This window comes from Aulonocara stuartgranti, assembly GCF_965226115.1.
Source record: "Aulonocara stuartgranti genome assembly, chromosome: 7".
Lineage (NCBI taxonomy): Eukaryota > Metazoa > Chordata > Actinopteri > Cichliformes > Cichlidae > Aulonocara > Aulonocara stuartgranti.
The window spans coordinates 37682961-37704041 of record NC_138945.1 but is presented as its reverse complement, the minus strand read 5'-3'; the positions used below and the strand labels follow the sequence as shown (position 1 = coordinate 37704041).

Here is a 21081-nt window from a genome sequence, read left to right as displayed (position 1 = left end):
ATTTACGTTTCCCCTGTCTCGTCAGCAGTGATTTCTCCCAGGTGTGTTCCCCCCGTCTCTCATCCCTTGATTACTGCCGTGTGTATATAAGCCCTTTGTTTCCTTTGTTCTCTGTCGTGTCGTTAACGGCTTCTACCCTCACTCCCTTGGTGTGTACTGTTTGCCAGCCTGCCAACCTGTCTAGTTATTCGATACTCCCAGTTTAGTTAGTGTTTTTCTGTTCTGCTTCATCCCAGCAATAAAGCTGTGTATTTTGAGTTTATTCCGCCTCCTTGAGTCCTGCATTTTGGGTCCTCTCTTCCTGCCTGCCTACACACAGGCATGACAGTTCCTGTTCTACTGCAAGTGTAACTACTGCCCCTCTTCCCAGCGCAAAGCACAAGGCTCACATGCAGAGTGAAGCGGTTAAAAAAGTGCGAGAGAGAGGGTGAGAGAAAGAGGGGGAAAAAAAAAACACGGCTCGCAATAAGGAGCCGGCTCGCATCGTTCACGTCAAAGATCCGGCTCTAAGAGCCATTTCGTTCGCGACCGACACATCACTACTCACCAGGCTGTCTTATTAAATTGTTATCCATTAGTTGGTTGTACTTATATACCAATAGTGGTCTGTTAGGGCAAGCAAATCAAGCAGAGCTGGTTGAGTGAAATGTAAAAATAGACACCAAGATACCATCCTGTCTTGTAAGTTTCTCTCATTTCCTCTTTGCACCATTGTTTAAATTACTGCCACCTTGTGGCCACAGTTGGCTATTGTCTCAGGAACCTGGCTTAACTCTGCTTAACTCAGAACCAATGTTCCCTCTAAGCTGCACGCGTGCGCAATTGCACACTGCTGGCACGGTCTCTGTGCACAGAAAATCTGTGTTGCACACAAAAAAAAATCTACCCTGAATTGAAATTAAAATGAATACTTTAACAATTCTGTTTTGTAGTGTTAGTCAGTGAGTGACTGGCTGCTCCGGAACGAGGCCACCTTATTCCATAGTCCAGCAAATGATGCGATTTATATTGATATATAGGCAGCTAATCAACGTCATTGACAGGCTATGACAGCGTCCTTATGTGCCGACACCGCTAGCAAAGCGGAGTGGCTGATGTGGAGTGAAGCCACGTTAATGACAACGTGTACAACCATTGGAGATGTGCGCAGGACAGAGGCAACAACTGACGGAAAAAGTGTTTTGATGCAGAACAGCTGATTGTTCTGTAAATAGTTTGAAATGTTTATTTTAAAAAAAAACGCCTTGGCTGCATTTTTAGGTAAAAAGCTGCAAAAAAAAAAAAACCTTTGTTGTTTGCAAAACTCATTTGCTTTTTTGAAGAACTATATAAGTAATTGCCCAACATTATATCCTGTATTTTGCAGAGAGTGAGTTACAGGACTCTCTCCCAGACCACAGACTCATACTCATAATACAAGTCAGAGCAAAAAAAATAACATAAATAAAGTTGTGTTTTCAAAACTGGAGTTCAAGTTATTTTTATTTCCAATAGTGTAAACATACTACACAGGTCAAGAACAAGATTTTTTTTTTTTTTAATTTTCATTGTAAGCAGTTAATTAAAAGTAGTCCAACATAAATGTAAATGCTGTAATTTGATTATTTTAATAAACCATGTAACTTGGATGGATTCGATGCTGGCGTGACCACAGTGCACACGTCTAATGTTGCTCACAGTGGTCCAAGGGATCGCTCAGGGAGTTTGTGTGTTCGCTCAGACACATAAAAAATTAGAGGGAACATTGCTCAGAACCAAGTGGAATCTATAGTGAGTCTCAGTTTCATGGGCATGTCTGTGTCCTGGGTCAATGGAAAAGCTGAGAGGTCAGCAGCTTTTGTATTTGTTTTTACATTTGCATTGTGGATAAAACTTTTTTGGGGGAAACCAAAGACTAGTGTGGTAGACCAGCTGCTGATGCTCAATGTTGAAGGGAAACAGAGCATTAGGATGTAAACAAGCTTTTGTGATTTATCTTTATAGATCAGTTTTCTCTTGGCCAACAGCGATATAAGAAACTTTAGCACATTAGCGAGGAAAACCTTCTTCAACCATAATGTTGAACAAGTGCCAGTTGCACCAGCACTTTCAGATTTGCCAATGCAGTACACTAGCCCTTTTACACACTGCTCAAATGTTAAAGTTCATCTTTGGATTTTTTAAGAAATATATTTTTACCTACTTTTTAAAATCAAGATGGAGGCTTGTTTCTGAGATAAGTATAATGTTGTTTTAATTCAAACAACTCAAGAGTTATTGAAGAATAAGATTAAGAAAATCAAACGTTTCCTGTATAAAGCATCTTATTAAATGAAAGATTGATCTTCAATATATAAAAAAAACAAAAAAAACAATAGTGGCCAAGAAATTTCTCATTTATTGATGAAAATGATGAATGAATAGTGTATAAACATAAACAACTAATGTAAAGAGCAATGTCTGTACAAGTTGGAAAATATTAACATGGAAATCTTCCAGTTGAATACAATTCTAAACCATTCATGTCAGAAAGGATTTTATAACTTAACATTTAATTTTTCTTCAAATGACAACCAATTGAGCCAGTGTAATTAAAAAAATGAACTGAGGACTAATTAGAGTAATGTCCCATGTTTGAGTCTGAGATTTAATCAATGTGGCCCTACTCAGCTTCATCACTTGCCAAGATCTTCTGAAACAAAAGAACTTTTTCCCTGACATTAGACATGAAGGGTACATTGTTAGTCAGCTGTTGTTCTGTTTCTTTTTTCTTGTTCAGCTCCAGAATTCTTGCTGCCTCCTCAAACATTTCATCAGTGTAGTAAGTTTCTTTATTTGATGCCACCATCTCATCAATTTTTTTGATCAGATTGACAACTTGAGCTCTGTTCTTGATGTTACTGTTGTCAAACACATGATACCTGTTACCACATCTGTTCAGCAACTGTTTAACCTTCTTATGGCCCTCTTTCAGGTAATTTTCTATTGTTATGCCCTGTGTTGTCAGTTTGTCACCATGAGTAAACACGACAATCATGTAGTTCGAGGCCTTTGGTCCAAACAGTTTTTCCAGGGCATCCACACAGTTCTGCTCTTCTTTGGTAAACCTACCAATCTGTATGACCAGCAGGAAGACATGAGGGCCTGGAGTAGTAATCTGAATACATTTTGCGATTTCCTTCTTCATGATGTCTGCAGTTTTAGACGTATCCAGAAGACCGGGTGTGTCGACCACAGTAATCTTTCTCAAACAGTTTGGAACATTTTCAAACTCACAGGTTTGCGTCACTGACTCTGAGCTCACATTAGATTTAAAATACGTTTTGCCCAGGATGGTGTTGCCAACAGCACTCTTCCCAACACCAGTTTTACCGATCATCACAATCCTCCTTGGAGGACCTGCAGAAAGAAAAAAAAAAACTGTTGTTTTTACTTTTTACTCTTTTACTCTGAAACAAGTTCCACCTAATACACACTTACTGCAGTATTAAGAATAAGTATAAACATGAGATAACTTTACCATCAGGGATTGCAGCACCGTTGCCCATCTTTATTCTTATCTTGTTAGCTAATGAACAGAAACCCAGCTCTCCACTGTTTTAATCTAAAGCAGCTCCTGCACTCCACCCACTGGGTGGAGCTAATCTCTCAGGCTATAATACCAGGAGTGCATCTGACACATTTCAAAGCTGATTCAGATTCTGGTAAAATCTGCACACACTGTTCATTATTAAGCAGCTGACAAGATGAATTTTTCAAAGACTCAGGGTAAGTAACTCTGTCATACTTTATTCGATCAAAATGTATAAATCTTCTACAGCTTCAATATATCTGTAAAGACAGCAGATTGTTTAATATATTCAACATGAACAACTGAAACTCTTCTTAAAATTTCTAAGAAAATCTGAAATTAATAATATGAACAATTTTCTCGACTTTGTGATCAGGACTCCATATTTTGCAATATATCATCTGTATACTTTTTAATTTATTCATTTATAATTATTTTAGACGAGCAGTGTTTGTTTTCGGTGAATCTGTAACTATAACCTATAACTATAACTCAAAAAAAAAAAACAGCTTTAATGCTGAACTCAAAGTAACAAACTTCCAAAATACAAACAATAAACACAGGCAGGCATTACAGCATGGTAAACGGTGGTTAAGGGTAGATCACGACATGGACACAGAGAAACACAGGGCTTAAATACACAGAGGGAGCAATCAGGGAATGGGTAACAGGAGAGAAACACAGCTGGGGCAAATCAGGCCTAATGAGGAAGCAAAACCAGACACATTAACATGAGCTATTCGGGCGTCTGATTCAATTCAATATTTTAAATCTCGATTAAAAACTTATTTGCTTAGCCTTGCTTTCCCTGCCTCCTAGAGCCCGCATTTTTGGTGTACTGTAAGTTATCTTTTTCGCTTTATTAATATTTATAATGTTTTAACCTTCAGCCTTTCGGGTTGTGCCTACTATACCTGGTGTATTATTGGTTAGTTATGTCACCTGCCTGCTAGTATATTTTATTTGTATTTTGTATTTGTATTTATTATTGCTCTAACTCGTTCTGTGAAGCACTTTGGCATACCTGTGGTTTTTAAATGTGCTATATAAATAAAATTGTATTGTATTGTATAAGACACTGACTTTCAAATTAAAACAGGAAACATAACACAGAGACACAGACTTGACAAGGGGATACAGCTAACAGGGGAGACAGAGCAACTAGAGAACACAGAGACATAACCATAAGACATAACTCTAACAAAGAAACCAAAGACTAGAAATGATAAATAATATAATAAACTCAAAACTCTGGGTCAACGACCCAGGCATCCTAACAGTATGAAGGTAATGCTTTATGCTCATTTCATGCCAGTTTCTGCCTTGAAATGTCAATCTCACTGCTATTGAATTGGCCTGTAGAAATGTATAATCTTAAAGAATTTTGTTTTCTTGGAGCAGTAAAGATTTTGTCACAATACTGCACAGTGATTCAGAGAGTATTTTTCAGGTATGGACAGTGAAATTTCTCTGTAGTTACAACACAATGTTGTGTTGCCACACACATATACAAAGACTGACTTACAAGGTAAAGCAACACAAGCTACACTATGACACCTGGTACAGGAATGTGTTCACACCGAACGCGATGGACGCGAATAGAGCGTCAGGTTTACATGTAAAGTCAATGGAAAGGCGCGATGACACGCGATTGCGGGTCCCGCGAAAATTCGGAAGCAGATTTGCGTCGCGAAAACGCGCGAAACGCGCGTCAGTGTAGCGCGTCTGGCGCGTTTGACTCGCGAATAAAACCACGCGCGTGAGTTTTTGTGTTGCATTTTGTGCATACGCGCGTTTCGCGTCTACCGCTCGAGTTGGAAAAAGCTGAACTCCAGCGTCAAATCGCGCCGCGACAACCAATCAGGAGCCTGGTGACGTGGCTGTTACCTAGGTCAAAGGGGCAGATCCAGCCAAATTCCTTCATACTTCAATGGAGGGAAGGCTAATCAATGCCGTAGCAAACAACCCGGAGCCGTACGACACCAGCTGCTTTCTGTACCAAGACAGGAATAAAAAGGACCGAGCTTGGAGGAAGATATGTGAAGAGATCGGGCAACCTGGTAAGTTCATTCATCTCTCTTTTGAAAGTTTTCACTGACCCGGGGAAGCCGCACAAAAGCTAGCAAGCCACCGCTATTTTCCCACTGACGTACAAATACCGTTCTGCTTTTATGCATGTTGTCATATAGGAATATATTTTTTGGTTTATTAATAAACAGCACACAGTGGTCCCGTTCATCCGTCACTGCTTCGCTTTTTCGCTGATTTTTTTATTGCACAGTACAGCATTGCATTCTGCAGCCTGATTGACAAATCTCCTCCGTGTCGTGTCTCCTGCGCTTGCCAAATTTATCACGTTTGGTTTTGATAACCATCGCGTCCAATAGAAAAAAACAGCACAAAGACACCCATAACTGTGACCCTCATTCGGAAATAGACACCTGCACCGCGAGGGAAAAAGGCGCACGAAAGTGGCAGGCAGATGAAGACAAACCGCGGCATAATAATACTTTTACGTTTTGCAATCTACAAAGGTGTGAGAACTGTGACCAATGTTCATGTGTGTGGGGAAAAAAGTGTATAAAGTGCGTGACCAGGGGCTAGTTATTCTGAGAACCCCTGCTGCAATAAATGAGAGATCACTGTCTACTCTATGATTATTATATTCAACCTGTTAACATTTAATACTGTATTGATAGAACCAACTGATTCTGCAGCAGAGCATCCCCTGTTGCTTCTCCTGGCTCCCCAGTCCCTGAGCTCCTGCTGCTGCACCCACAGATATGTACAGCAAGCACTGATACCTTTTTAGTTGGTGGGATTGCCTTGTGATCACCTTTACTAAATATCTACAACCAATCTGATTATATCCTGTTTTTGTTTTTTTCAATGTTGAAATTAAAATCTAGTAGCAGTCTTCTCATTTCTTTGTGTTTTGTGCTGTTTTACAGGCCCACAGGGGAGGACGGCTCCGAGGCAGATGAGGGACGGGTCCCAGGACGGTCCATCGGTGGTGGAGCTGGCCATCCTGGAGTCCCCGAAGAGTCCACACCAGTCTCCAATGGAGTATTTCCTCCTCAGCCTTGTTCCTGCTCTGGAGAGCAGCTGGTCCTTTTTATTCCTGTCTCTCTGTAAATTCTTATATTTTATATATTTATGTTTAATGTATTTCTGTGTGAGAATTTTAATATTACTTAAAATAAATTTTTATAAAGACTAATGTCTCAGTTCTACTACACAGCAAATGTTGGCACACGACTTGACACATGTAGAATTTATTTCATATTATACTAATGACAAAATATACTAATACAGTGGGATGCAAAAGTTTGGGCAACCTTGTTAATAGACATTATTTTCCTGTATAAATCGTTGGTTGTTACAATAAAAAAATGTCAGTTAAATATATCATACAGGAGACACACACAGTGATATTTGAGAAGTGAAAAGAAGTTTACTGGATTTACAGAAAGTGTGCAATAATTGTTTAAACAAAATCAAGCAGGTGCATAAATTTGGGCACCACAAAAAAAGAAATGAAATAAATATTTAGTGTATATCAATGTGTGTGTCTCCTATATGATATATGGGGTGCCTTTGTCTGGACATGCTTCCCATCCAGAGCTGCACAGCACAGAGGGAAGTTCCAGCGCTCCTGGAATCCCTCTGTGATGGACCGCCAGTCTCCAGGTGAAGGCACAGCCATGAAGTTGTCCACTAGACAGTCCCAGATGGCCGTCGCTACCTGGGGGATGATCTGGCTCACCGTGGACACACCGACTCTGTAACTGAATGCTTGGTCGTGAAGGAGTCCCTGGTGACAAGGAACCTGGACAAAATTGTTCAAAATCAGTATTATGTGTACTGCAGTTACAAGATACATTATTCAAATTCCAAAATACTTTTGTGATGTCAGATTTAAATCACAAAACTTAAATCTTACATAAAACATTTTGTAATTATAAGGATAATTACAAAATGTATATTAGATAATATCTAAAACAGTTGTGTTTTGTTTTAACTTTAACATATCATAATTTGATTGGTAGCAACTTTTGCCACTACAGTGAGCCAATCACTCATAATTCCTAAACATGTCAATCAGGTAGGCGCTATGAATTCTGGGACACAGTTTCTTCTTCTTCGGGGTTTAACGGCAGCTGGCATCCTTGTACATGCAGTGCTGCCATCTTCTGTTTCAGTCCGTTATTACACTCTTAAATCCTGCTACTTATTCCTGCTTTTGGGATCTTACAAAGCTTCAAATGACGCGTCGACTATTAAATCAGTCGTCGACGATTTTGATAGTCGACGTAATCGTGACTAGCCGACTAATCGTGGCAGCCCTAGTATCAATAAAGGACTACCATATTAAACACTTTTACTAACCTCAGGCAGACGGACAGGCGCTCTGCAGGTGGGATTGAGCGCCTGTAGTTGGTGTCTAGGCGGGCGATGCTGGGACCGACGAGGGAAAGCAGGTCCTCAAACTGGCCGACGGTGATAGCGCTGGAATCGGCCGTCATCCAGGCGCAGCTCCTGGAGCAAATGGTGAAACTCACCAAACTGCTCACGCCTCTGGAGGACCTGATGGACCCAGGTACGGCGAGGACGTCTTTTACGCCACTGCTCTGCTCTCCACAGTACATAGAGAAGGGAGACTCTCTCTTCAAGCACTAGCTCGACAGCTGCCATCTTGCAAAGATACCGGTCTGGCCCAACTCCCTCCCACATTCCTCCCACATTTGACGCGCGATGGATTTTTCTTGGACACGCGTTGAGACGCGAATGTGCACGCGTCAAATTAGGGGCGTTTGGGGCGTTTTATTCGTGTCCATCGCGTTCGGTGTGAACACACCGTAAGTCTTTAGTGCATACTTTGGACAAAACAGTTGTTTCCTTTATAAAAAAAAAAAGATAACGCTTGGACACTGCTAGCACCTGAAGATAGCAGGGTTGGGTATCATTTAGGTTTTATCCGATACCAGTACCAAACCAGTACACAGCAAATCCAGCATGTCCAAATTAACACTGTCGGATTTGATTTCAACACTATTAAAGTGTCTATATGGGTCCACACCAGAGAGTGTTAATTTAACTCTTTTTGGAGAGTTGGTACGTTAACTCTGATTTAGTGTTAAACACCAAATCTGTCTGGAGTTGATAATTTAACACTTGGTGTTAAGAGTTTATATATTAACTCTCAAAGAGTATTTTAGTTTAACTACGTAAGAGTTATCTTCTAATTCATTCTAAAAAGCAGGAATTTTACTGTTCTGAACTTCTAGAAATTTATGTTGGAAATAAACATTTACTAAAAAGACGCAATGGTTTTTGAAAAACATTTATTCTGAACTGTGCACCACAATTTCAAAACATTTTCTGAAAGATGTAACAGTATACATGTTCTCACTTTCATTAGAATTTTGTTTATCAAAAGGTCTGACATAGGTGAGCTGGTAAATGCAAATAACATCACTTATTTCTTCAATACAATATGCATGTCCTTCATTCATCACTTTGTGGAACTTCAACGCACTTCTGCTCTCCCCCATATTCCATCTTCACAAGCATATCCTATGTGGAGATTGAATAAAAATTAGTTGACACTAATTAATGGCACAAATAATCCAGTAAACAATTGCTGCACAGTAAAAAAAAAAAACAAAAAAAAAAAAGGAATCCTCTTTGAGCCATTATTTGTGTAAAGTATTTTCCCAAAAGACAAAGACACAGGCAACAGGTAATACTGAACTAAATGTTTTAGGTGTATTTGACCAAAGGTTTGACTGAAAATTCACATGCAAGCTTTTTTTCAAGGCTGTCGTATTTGCCCGCAAACAATACCTTTCAGCTAGCTAAAACATAATATTATGCTATCACCGAGCAACATGGCTAATGCCTTTCACATAGCTTTGTCTCAACTCCAAAGAGCCACAGAAGTAAAAGATAATAATAATAATTGAAACAATCTTTGAAAAAATGACTTAGCAAGCATGGCAAACAACTCAAATCAGTGTTGCCAGCTCCTCAGTAAGGAAAATCGCTATTGGCTGTCCTAAAAGTCGCTAGAAGTCGCTAAATGACGTCATCACCTAATTTGCATAATTGGTCATGCTAATCTAATTGTAACCTATGCTGTTGGAGAGAGAAATAGCATCGTGGAAGAGACATAGACTGAGTAAAAAACGTCTTAAATGAATTTAGAATTTATTTAGAACTACAAATCAGAATCAGAATACTTTATTCATCCCGAGGGAAATTCAATTTCTTTTAGCAATTATTATTTTTTAATGTCACAATTCCAACCTTGCTCCTTTATCCGGGCCTGGACCGGCAAAAGTGACCCAAGATTGGCACTCTGGTGGAGTTACTGTGTGTGTGTTTATAAGTAGTTTTAAACCTTGTGATCCACAAAACAGCATAAAGGTAAAAGAAGAACTGACTGCGTTACAGTCAGTGCGGGAGCAGCGGCTTCGCTCATGCGAGATTCATTTGCAGTTTGGACGCATAGGTGTGAACATTTTCTGCCCTGATAGCAGCTGATAGCGCCTGTGAGCGCTTTGGCACGGGTGAGGTGCCCACGGCAGCACCGCTGCTTGTTGAGAGTAAAAGCGATACGCGCTTTCAAGTCAAAAAGTCGTCATAAATAAGTCTCCAATAACACCAGAAAAAGTCGCCAGGTTTGTCGCTAGTCGCTTTTCAGAAAAAAAGTCGCTAAGGGGGTCTGAAAACTCACTGAATATAGCGACAAAGTCGTTAAGTTGGCAACACTGACTCAAATATGTAGAGCAAAATGTTCTGAAACGGCTTCACGTCGGCTTCGATTGGAGCCTATGGTGCTGGGGTCGGAGTCTGTGAATTTACTCTGTTGGTGTCATAGCCCCTCTAGGAGTTCAGAGTTAAGAGGTCAAGAGTTAATGTTTCCATTGTAACACCTCCAGATTTGACAGAGAAACACTCATTTTTAACACTTGATTTTAACTACTATCATTTTACACCTCAGAGTTACATTAAAAGAATGTGACTCTGCTTAGAGTAAAATTAATTCTACTTTTGCAAGAAGACTATTAACACCAAAACAGTTAACACTTTTGAATTTGCTGTGTACTTTTGAAACGGTGCCGGTGCTTAAACGGTGCTTAAACGGTGCTTAAAGAACGGAGAACACAAAATTGGTCCAAAAACCTCTCATGTTCAGCTGTTTTTTTTGTAAAAAGATAACAATGTTAGACTATAGGGGATTTATGGTATCACTCTTAGCTGGAAGCAGTGCTTAATCAATGGAAAAAATACAAGATTTGTCCAAAAGCCTCTCATGTTTAGCTGTTTTCCACTTTTTCTTTGGTCATTTTAGCCTTTTTGGCCAGGGTGAAGGGAGTATCTGCCATCAAACAAGAAGACAGCCGCATGCAACTACAACGGTGTTTGCTAGTTCACCTCACATGCATTAATTTAATAACGTGGTTAGCCTACTCAACGTAAATTATACACGAACAACATTAAGCTACTCACGCAGAGAAGAACGGCTGCTGCTGCCATCATCATCTGTCATCATTTCTGCTACACTGGCAGGGCTAGGGGCCAGGACTCTACTCTTTGGGTTTTTGGGGAATGTTGCTAACTCCGGGTCCAATAACAGGCAACCCACCCGCAGTAGATGTGCACGGTGTGAGGTCTCACAACAAGTTATCAAATACGGCGCATTTCTCAGCTTTTAACAAAATGCTACAGTGGGGCAAAAAAGTATTTAGTCAGCCACCGATTGTGCAAGTTCCCCCACTTAAAATGATGACAGTGTCATGGTCCTGGGCCATGTGGGCCCAGTATTCTTAGTTTTTTGTATTCTCGTATTTCGTTCCTTATTTAGGCCATGTCTTCTGAGTTGCCCTGTTGTGTTGTTCCCTAAGTGTTTTTCCCTTCATGGCTCTCTCCCCCCTGTGTGCCCTCTATGTATTGATGAGCCCTCGTCTCCCTTTGTGGTTGTTTCATGTTTCCCCAGCCCGTTATGTCTGTGTTTTCCCCGTGCTCTCTCTCCTCCTGTCGGAACCTCTGTGCCTCTACATGTCATGTTCAGTTCACCCCGCCCTGTCTCGTTATGATTATCAGTGTCACCTGTGTTCCCCGTGTGTGCCCACTTTCCTCGTTTACCCTCTGTGTATTTCTGTCTGAGTCTCCCTCTGTTCGGCGTCGTGTTCTCCCTCATGCTGTGTGTGATTCCCCCGTGTTTCCTGGTGAGCTTTACGTTAGTTTTTCCCAGTTTAGTTTTGTATCTCCCATTGTCTTTTGTCAGCAATAAAGCTGCTTTTTGAGTTCATCCCCGTGTGTGTGAGTTTTGCATTTTGGGTCCTCCTCCTGCCTGCCACACAGCCGAGCCATGACAGACAGAGGTCAGTAATTTGCACCAGAGGTACACTTCAACTGTGAGAGACAGAATGTGAAAAAAAAATCCATGAATCCACATGGTAGGATTTGTAAAGAATTTATTCGTAAATTAGGGTGGAAAATAAGTATTTGGTCACCTCAAACCAGGAAAATCTCTGGCTCTCACAGACCTGTAACGTCGTCTGTAAGAAGCTTTTCTGTCCCCCACTCGTTACCTGTATGAATGGCACCTGTTTGAACTCATCATCTGTATAAAAGACACCTGTCCACAGCCTCAAACAGTCAGACTCCAAACTCCGCCATGGCCAAGACCAAAGAGCTTTCGAAGGACACCAGGAAAAGTATTGTAGACCTGCACCAGACTGGGAAGAGTGAATCTACAATAGGCAAGCAGCTTGGTGTGAAAAAATCAACTGTGGGAGCAATCATCAGAAAATGGAAGACATACAAGACCACTGATAATCTCCCTCGATCTGGGGCTCCACGCAAGATCTCATCCCGTGGGGTCAAAATGATCATGAGAACGGTGAGCAAAGATCCCAGAACCACACGGGGGGACCTGGTGAATGACCTGCAGAGAGCTGGGACCAAAGTAACAAAGGTCACCATCAGTAACACACTACAACGGCAGGGAATCAAATCCCGCAGTGCCAGACGTGTTCCGCTGCTGAAGCCAGTGCATGTCCAGGCCCGTCTGAAGTTTGCCAGAGAGCACATGGATGATACAGCAGAGGATTGGGAGAATGTCATGTGGTCAGATGAAACCAAAGTAGAACTTTTTGGTGTAGACTCAACTCGTCGTGTTTGGAGGAAGAAGAATACTGAGTTGCATCCCAAGAACACCATACCTACTGTGAAGCATGGGGGTGGAAACATCATGCTATGGGGCTGTTTTTCTGCCAAGGGGACAGGACGACTGATCCGTGTTAAGGACAGAATGAATGGGGCCATGTATCGTGAGATTTTGAGCCAAAACCTCCTTCCATTAGTGAGAACTTTGAAGATGAAACGAGGCTGGGTCTTCCAACATGACAATGATCCAAAACACACCGCCCGGGCAACAAAGGAGTGGCTCCGTAAGAAGCATTTGAAAGTCCTGGAGTGGCCTAGCCAGTCTCCAGACCTCAACCCCATAGAAAATCTGTGGCGGGAGTTGAAAGTCCGTGTTGCTCGGCGACAGCCCCAAAACATCACTGCTCTCGAGAAGATCTGCATGGAGGAATGGGCCAAAATACCAGCTACTGTGTGTGCAAACCTGGTAAAGACCTATAGTAAACGTTTGACCTCTGTTATTGCCAACAAAGATTATGTTACAAAGTATTGAGTTGTATTTTTGTTATTGACCAAATACTTATTTTCCACCCTGATTTACAAATAAATTCTTTACAAATCCTACCATGTGAATTCATGGATTTTTTTTTCACATTCTGTCTCTCACAGTTGAAGTGTACGTCTGGTGCAAATTACTGACCTCTGTCATCATTTTAGGTGGGGGAACTTGCACAATCGGTGGCTGACTAAATACTTTTTTGCCCCACTGTATGTGTCGCCAGGTGTTTCATCAGATTCGAGGAGTTACCTCCTTTGCACAGTATCACCTTAAAGCACTTGTTGCAGGCTGCTGAGTTTGCATCTTGTGCTGTGAAGTACAGCCAGACTTTTGACCGCTTCCCCTTGGGCATTTTTAATCTGTAGCTCTGCTCTAAAAGAACGTACGTACCTGGACCCACCTACTATCCTCGGAAAGGTAAAATGATTGGCTAGAATCCAAAGTGTATGACATGTCAGGGGGGGGGAAAAGCACCGAAATGTGTGCTGCTTTTCGGTCTGGTTACTACCGTTTATGTCAGAATACCAGATACCGGTACCCATCCCTAGAAGATAGTCAGATTAACAGTATTTTGTGTCTATCTGCCATTCTGCAATTCATCTCATGTAAACAATAACGTGGCGCACGTGACGTGAAAAAAGGCACATACCTTTGACGTTGTGTGATGAACTCTGTATTCCTCGTCCACACATAAATGCAAAAAAGGAGTTTTAAAAAATCTCCGTTTTCGGTGATTCGAAATGCTGTTTACGTGTGGACGAAACAGCTGCGTTTTCAAAATTACCCATGTAGGTGTGGACGTAGCGTAAAAGAGTTAGTAGTTTATTTTCTTACTACCTGTAATTTATTGCAGATTACTTGTATTTGCTTAATTGTTTACTAAATGTTTGAGCTGTGAAATAAACCGCAGTGGAGCAAAATATGATTGTGTTTGGTTGGAGGATAATAATGTGTATGTGTTAGTCCCCATAGGGAAATAGTTCTTCTGCATTTAACCCATTCACCCAGTGAAGCAGTGGGCAGCCACCAATTCAGCGCCCGGGGAGCAGTGTGTAGGGACGGCACCTTGCTCAGGGGTACCTCGGGGTAGCCATTCAGTGGAGTTGAACCCCCGACCTTCCGATCATGTGGCCACCACTCCACCTACTGAGCTATCCCTGCCCCATGTGTTTGTGCGTGTGCGTGTGCGTGCACGCGCGGTCAGTAGGGGGGTGCGAACATTTTTCTTGTAAAACAAAGGAGGGCCTAGCAAAAACAGTTTGGGAACCACTGAGATAGAGAGACATGCTGCAAAGCAGCCAGCCTGTTGGAGAATAATAGTGCAATCAAAAACAGAGTCTTAGCACAGCAGTTGCCCAACCCTTTTGTTCTGTGAAACTGCTTTTTTGTTTTTAGTTATGTTTAATGCCACAGATATATGTGAATGATTTTATATTATAAATTATTATAAAATAAAGCAGATTGTTTCTGAAAGTTATTATTGCTTTTGCTTCCACAGAAAATTCTGGCAAGTTTACTATCGCTTTGTTTGGAGAAAAGCCTGATTTCATGAGCAAGATCGAAAGTACATTCCTCCAAGGTCACTGTACTTTTGGGAAGCCTTCACCTTACTGTGAATTGAAAGAAGATAATTCATTCAGGATCATCAGTGCTCCTAAATTCTTTGATGATGAATGTATGAATCCAGACCAGAAGATTATTGACTTCATGGCACTTTCATATCCTGGCCCTCATTTATTCATACTGGCAATAGAGTCAGAAAGCACATCTAAAGAAAAAGTGGGGAATCAAATCATTGCATTTAAAGATATCTTTGAAGAAAATGTCACAGAAAATTTAGTTGTCATCTTAGAAAAACAAGAAAACCATGATTTACTCAGTTATGTAGACGAAGTGTTCAACGTCAAGTCGGTTATTCTGAAAAAAATGGTTTCAGTATTTATGAACTGGTCTTCAAACCATCAGTCATTTCAGTTTGACTACAAAAACTACAGCCACAAAATTGTGCAAAGAAGGAAACATGAGTTGGAACGCAAAAGGTAAAAAAAATTTCCATACTCTAATTTTGAGATAAGCTGGTATTTATATTTTTGTGTACAGTCATAGTGATTACTGTTATCTTTTCAGAAATGACTTCCATTCTTACAATGACCTTCAGAGAACAGGTAAGTATATATTAGAATGCAGATTCTTCTGTTATTTATTTTTTTATTTATTTATTAAATATTAGAATAATCTTAGAAAATGCTAAATGATTACCGCTATAATTACGCCATTATAGTTGATTTTTTTAAAAATTATTATTAATTTCAGGTAAAATTTCTGGTTTTTGGCTGGCCAAACCTTTTCAGGCAAAGCTACACTGTAGACATCAAGTGTTTAGTCTCCTCCATCAGCTATTTTCATTTTCTCTATTTGATCTACAATGATATCCTGTGTATCAGGGAGAGAATTGACGATCAGGGCTCTTTGTGTCTTAAAAGCCTTGCAGGTATACTAATTCTATGTTGTATCCACAGTGTCAGTAGCTAGCTATCCAAATAATACTCCTTAAATATTATCATATCATATCAGTTTTTTCTCTCTTCACTCTTCTGCCTGGCTCAGTCTGCCCTCTTCAGCTTCATCCCTATCTGGTCCACTGAGTTTTACATTTGATCAGTTATCATCCACTGCTTCGTTTTCCCTTTTTTCCTACTAATCTTGACAGAAGGTCATCACAACATCAAGAACAGTTTCTTGTTCATTCAGACGCAGGTTCATCCAAACGTGCTCCCCTCCTGTCATCACAATGGACCGGCTCTACGTTGATGAACAGCTCTACCATGACCCCAGCACCACTCCCTGGTTGTATTAATGCCACTCCATATAAGAATCCCTCTCCTTCTGTTAACTTTCTCCCCAACTTTGCTGTCTTTCTTATGTTCCTTTTCCATTCCCTGGTCTTGTCTACTGTTACTGTAATAACTCCAAATAAAAAATCCTAATAAAATATGACTATCTAGTGGACCATTATAGCAAAAGCCATGGTTCACTTCTCAAAGTAAATCCATTCTGATTGCTGCACTGCCAGACAGGTCAGGTAAAAATTTTAATTTATTCATTTATATATTTATTTATATATTTATTTTTTGTATGTTTTTCGTAGAACCAGGTGTTTTCATAGTAATCTTAACAGGTTTCAGAAGAGAAGTAATTATGAAAATAGATTATCTATTACATACCCCATATCCCAGACTCTCCAAACATCTCAGTGTAAATATTATGAAAGGTTATAAAAATACATACAGACTATCCATGCGGTTGAAAAATCCCTGAACATGTCTAAATGAACAGCATTCATTGCACATGTTTCCTCAGGTGTCTATTCGCTATGCTCCTTCAACTCACAAAGAATCTTTTTTGCACCTGAGCATAATATTAGTATACCTTAGAAGTTATGACACAATAAATGCATCCAGTTAAAAAAACAAAGGTAAAACAATGATTAGATGTCTTACCTTCAAAGTGTACATAATGCCTGATGCCACATAGAGGAACAGTTGGGAACTGAGAAATTAACTCAATTCCTGTTTTACATCTTCCAGGTGGCAGTGCCCACAGTTCGTTAGATGCTGTGTTTAACATAGTTCTGCTGGGAAAAGGTGGGACTGGAAAGAGCGCTTCAGCAAACACAATCCTGGCTGCAGAGAACTCCCTGCAGCCAATGCTTCCATCCCTGACAATTGGGAATAGCCAGCAGGATTCAACCCCATTTAAATCCTATCCAAGCTCAACACCAGTAACCACCAAGTGTGAGACCAGAATGATGAAGGTTGGGAGTGGAAAACAGATTAGACTGGTTGACACCCCGGACTTCTGTCATGAAAACAAATCCATGCAAGAGGCACAGCTGAATGAGTGTAAGTTGTACTGTCAGCCAGGGCAGTGTGTGGTGTTACTTGTGATACAGCTCGGCAGGTTCACAGAGGGCGAAAGAGGAATATTAGAGAACCTGGAGAAACTTCTTGGCTGGAGAATCAGAGAAAAAACAATCGTCCTGTTTACACATGGGGAAAATATTAAATGTAACCTCAACGAGTTCATTGTTCCACAAAGTCACCTCAAGGAAATATTGGAAGCTTGTGGCAATCGTTACCATGTATTCAAGAACACCTCCAAAGACTCTAAACAGGTCAAGGAACTCATCAAGAAAGTTGAACAGTTGTTTCCAAATTTGACAGAAAAAGACCCATCTCCACAGTGTTGTTTGTGTTAGCTTTAACTTTGGTTGATGTGCACTGAATGTCCCAAAAAAAGTGATCAACTCCAAGCCCGTTCTCACTCATGACGCGTAATATACCAAAGATTTGTCACATCCCGAGGTGTTCCATGGAAAGGTGGCCTTCCGCGTTCCTATGCTACGCACCAAATTGTGGATGAAATTGAATAGAATAACGCTCCCACGGTAACACGCATTCCAGCCGTGTACTACAGCCCTGACCATAACCTTATCCCTAACGTTAACTACCACCTTAAGCGTGTTAGTGTTTTCCAAAGCGATTTACGTAAAATAAATGTACATGCGTAGATTCATTCAAAACAGTTCTCACGTTTCCTCATTTTTCCAAACTCATAATATAGGGACGTGTTGGGTGGCCGAAAGTGCAATATACTGATGATTTGCCACCTGGTGTAAAATGTTATGCTTTGGAAGTGAGAACGTGTTGATAACTCCATGTATCAGTTTGTGGAGAAGGTACAAGTGTAATACTTTGATGCAGTATGAATTTATTATTGTGTGTATTTATCTTGATAGCTGTTCTGTCATTGTAACTCCAATCTTCAAGTTTAGAAGATTACTTATTACTTATACTTAATTTGCCTTTAAATATATTTACATTTTTTTTTGCAACTTAGGGAAATAAGTATGAATAATCAAATATGATGAAAAGATAATTAAAGACTTCAGTATCGTTTATAGATAGTCATTGTTCAGTATGTTCAGTATTGAAAGATCAAAACAGGTTGGAAGTAGGTGGGCAATATCTCCAGTTTTTCTTTTTTTTTTGTATATCAGAAAATTGGGGTATGTTTGGGAAAGCTAGTTTATAAGACAAAATGTTGATGAGTAAAATAGAACAATTTCTATACATCCAGTTTATTTGATATCTATTCAAAACAAAATGGAAAATAATGATAATAATAAACTCAACTTAATCCAGCAATTATGTTGTGTCAGTTATTTAAAGTCTTGTTCTAACTAGTATTAACTATAAATGTTTATTACAACATCTTTATTACTGGTAGTTCACATATCAGCTCATGCCCTTTGTTCTGTCCATCTCAGGTGTTGCTCTTCCTTCTATTGGAGCAGGTATGCAGACATGTGGTCTCTGGCTCTCGGGGGTGGGTAATATTGCAGCCTCTCACTGATGGCACTTTATTTATGCTTTGATGGTTACCCCAGTGCTGTCAGCGTTAATCTTGCTAAAATGTCATTAACGCCATAACCGCATTAACGCGGCAAATCTCCGTTAGCGAGTTAGGCTCACCCTGTGCGAGCAGCTGCGCGGCGCTAACCGCGCTGACGAATTGACAAGCTCAGCAATCTGTTCTCTGTTCATGGAGTTAGTGTTGTCAGACACATGAAACCTGTTACCACATTTGTTAACTAATTTTCCAATCATGGTGATTGGTGCAAACAGTTTTTCCAGAGTGTTGTAACAGCTGTCTGGCGAGTAAGGAGCGGCTAGCAGGTCCAGCGGGCATGTGGTGTGGAGGTTAGCCGGATAACTCGAAGCCAGTCAGTTAAATCCAATAACAGACCTTTATTCGCTGTCAGCAACATTACACTTTATAAGCCAGGTCTCCTCGGCTGTACTCGTCCGAGCCTACATGCGCAGGGATTGGTATCGCCAGCGCCAGCTTGTCACAACAGTAAGGTGTTTTCTTGGAGAATGGAACATGAGCAGCATGGAATGGCTGCCGCTAACAACACACACCCACTAGGAGACCCCCATAGCTACTACAATAGTTGGGCAACCCCCCCCCCCCCCCTAGTGGTGCTATAACCCAAAAGGGTTGTTACAGTGTCCACACAATTTTGTTCTTCTTTGGTAAACCTACCAATCTGCAGGACCAGCAAGAAGACATGAGGGCCAGGAGTGGTAATCTGCATGGATTTTGCAATGTCTTTCTTTATACTGTCTGCAGTTTTAGATCTGTTTTAGATCTGTTTTAGATTCTTGTATTTTGCTCGTTTGTGTTGTTGTGTTTGCACATCTCTGTTGCTTGTGGGGCTCGCACACAAGAATTTCACTCGCATGTGCTGTGCCAGTGTGCCTGCACATGTGATGTGACAATAAAAGTGATTTGATTTGATTTGATTTGATTTGATTTGAAAGCCAGGTGTATAGACCACAGTGATCCTTCTTTCACAGTCTGGAACATTTCCAAACTCACAGGTCTTTGTTGCTGACTCCAAGCTAACACTAGACTTAAAATATGTTTTACCCAGGATGGTGTTGCCAGTGGCACTCTTCCCAACACCAGGTTTCCCAATCATCAGAATCCTCATTGGAGGACCTGCAGAAAGAAAGAAAGACCCAGTGTTATAATTACTGTTTGAATGAACATATTTTCAACTGCAATAGAAATTTAAAAAAAGAGGCAGCTAATAAACACTGACTGTAGTATAAAGAAGAAGTCTATATAAATGAGCCAACTTTGCCATCAGGGATTGCAGCACTGTTAACCATTTTTGTTCTTTACTATTTGGCAAATGAACATAAACTCAGCTCTTCACTGTTTTAATGTGGTGCAGCTCCCTGCACTCCGCCTATTGGGTGGACCTCAGCCTATATCACCAGGAGTGCATCTGTTACATTTCACAGCTTAAGAATAATTTTTCAAAAGCGCCATGTAAGTAACTCTTACTTGCATTGTTCCACTGCATTTACAAATCTCTAGCCTTTACTATAGATATAAAGACTGGAGAATGTTGCACATTCTGCCTATGTGGTTTAATATCACACTCAAATGACACAGTTCCACAATGAATCTAATTTTCATTTTTAACTTTTGTTGATTTTTGACCACTAAGGTATTGTGTTGACAAGAGAAATACAGAATTATATATTCTTTTTGCAAAAAAGATGGAAATGGCTGTGGTGAACCCATACTAAAGAAGAGGGAGGAACACAGGGTAACTTAAAAGAATGGATGAATGTGCACAAAGGTAGACTATCTTATGCAGAAGGTGCAATCTGAAAGAGACTGTAAGACGACCTAGACAGAATGTCGCAGGGCAGCATCGTAGGATGACTTTGACAATCAAGAAAAGGAAGTGAGTGAAGACAGAGGTGAGGATTAAATGGTGGAAATTAAAGAAGGAAGAATGTTGAAAAAGTCTTTAAGTGATAGGGGAGAGTCACCATTAAGCATACCATTTTTTGAGATTTCAGAACTTGAGCAGACCAATTCTTCCAAACTGTTGCACTCAGACTGTGGAATGCACTGCCTCTATTTCTACAGAGTTTGGACTCTGTGGAAACTTTTAAAAAGCAGCTAAAGAGTTTTATTTATATAGTGCCAAATCACAACAACAGTTGCCTCAAAGCCCTTTATAGAGGACGTTGAGCCCTCAGACCACCCTGGTGATCAAATGCTAAACTTGAGTTTGAACCGAGTGTGGGAAATTGTTTGGAGCTGTCTTTATAATACTGGACATTTTTCATCATATCATTGTAAATATATACATCATCTTGAGTTTGACATTCTTAAAAAATATATAAGTAGCTGCTGCAGTGAGTTTCCTGGCTGAAAGGCTCTTACC

The 21081-nt window shown here is 40.4% G+C and overlaps 1 protein-coding gene and 1 long non-coding RNA gene across 2 annotated transcripts; one reads left to right on the top strand and one right to left on the bottom strand.

Annotated features, from left to right (window-relative positions):
- Positions 1-2641: 2641 nt before the first annotated feature.
- Positions 2642-3527, bottom strand: LOC309711516 (GTPase IMAP family member 9-like; the record flags this gene model as incomplete). Its single annotated transcript, XM_082541906.1, has 2 exons — positions 2642-3378; positions 3500-3527. 2 exons carry the CDS (start codon positions 3525-3527, stop codon positions 2642-2644), a joined length of 765 nt encoding a protein of 254 aa, XP_082398032.1.
- Positions 3528-15036: 11509 nt separating this feature from the next.
- On the top strand, positions 15037-17043 carry LOC309711395. Its single transcript, XR_014277966.1, has 4 exons — positions 15037-15304; positions 15393-15430; positions 16017-16112; positions 16853-17043. It is a non-coding gene; the product is annotated as an uncharacterized lncRNA (long non-coding RNA).
- Positions 17044-21081: the final 4038 nt, after the last annotated feature.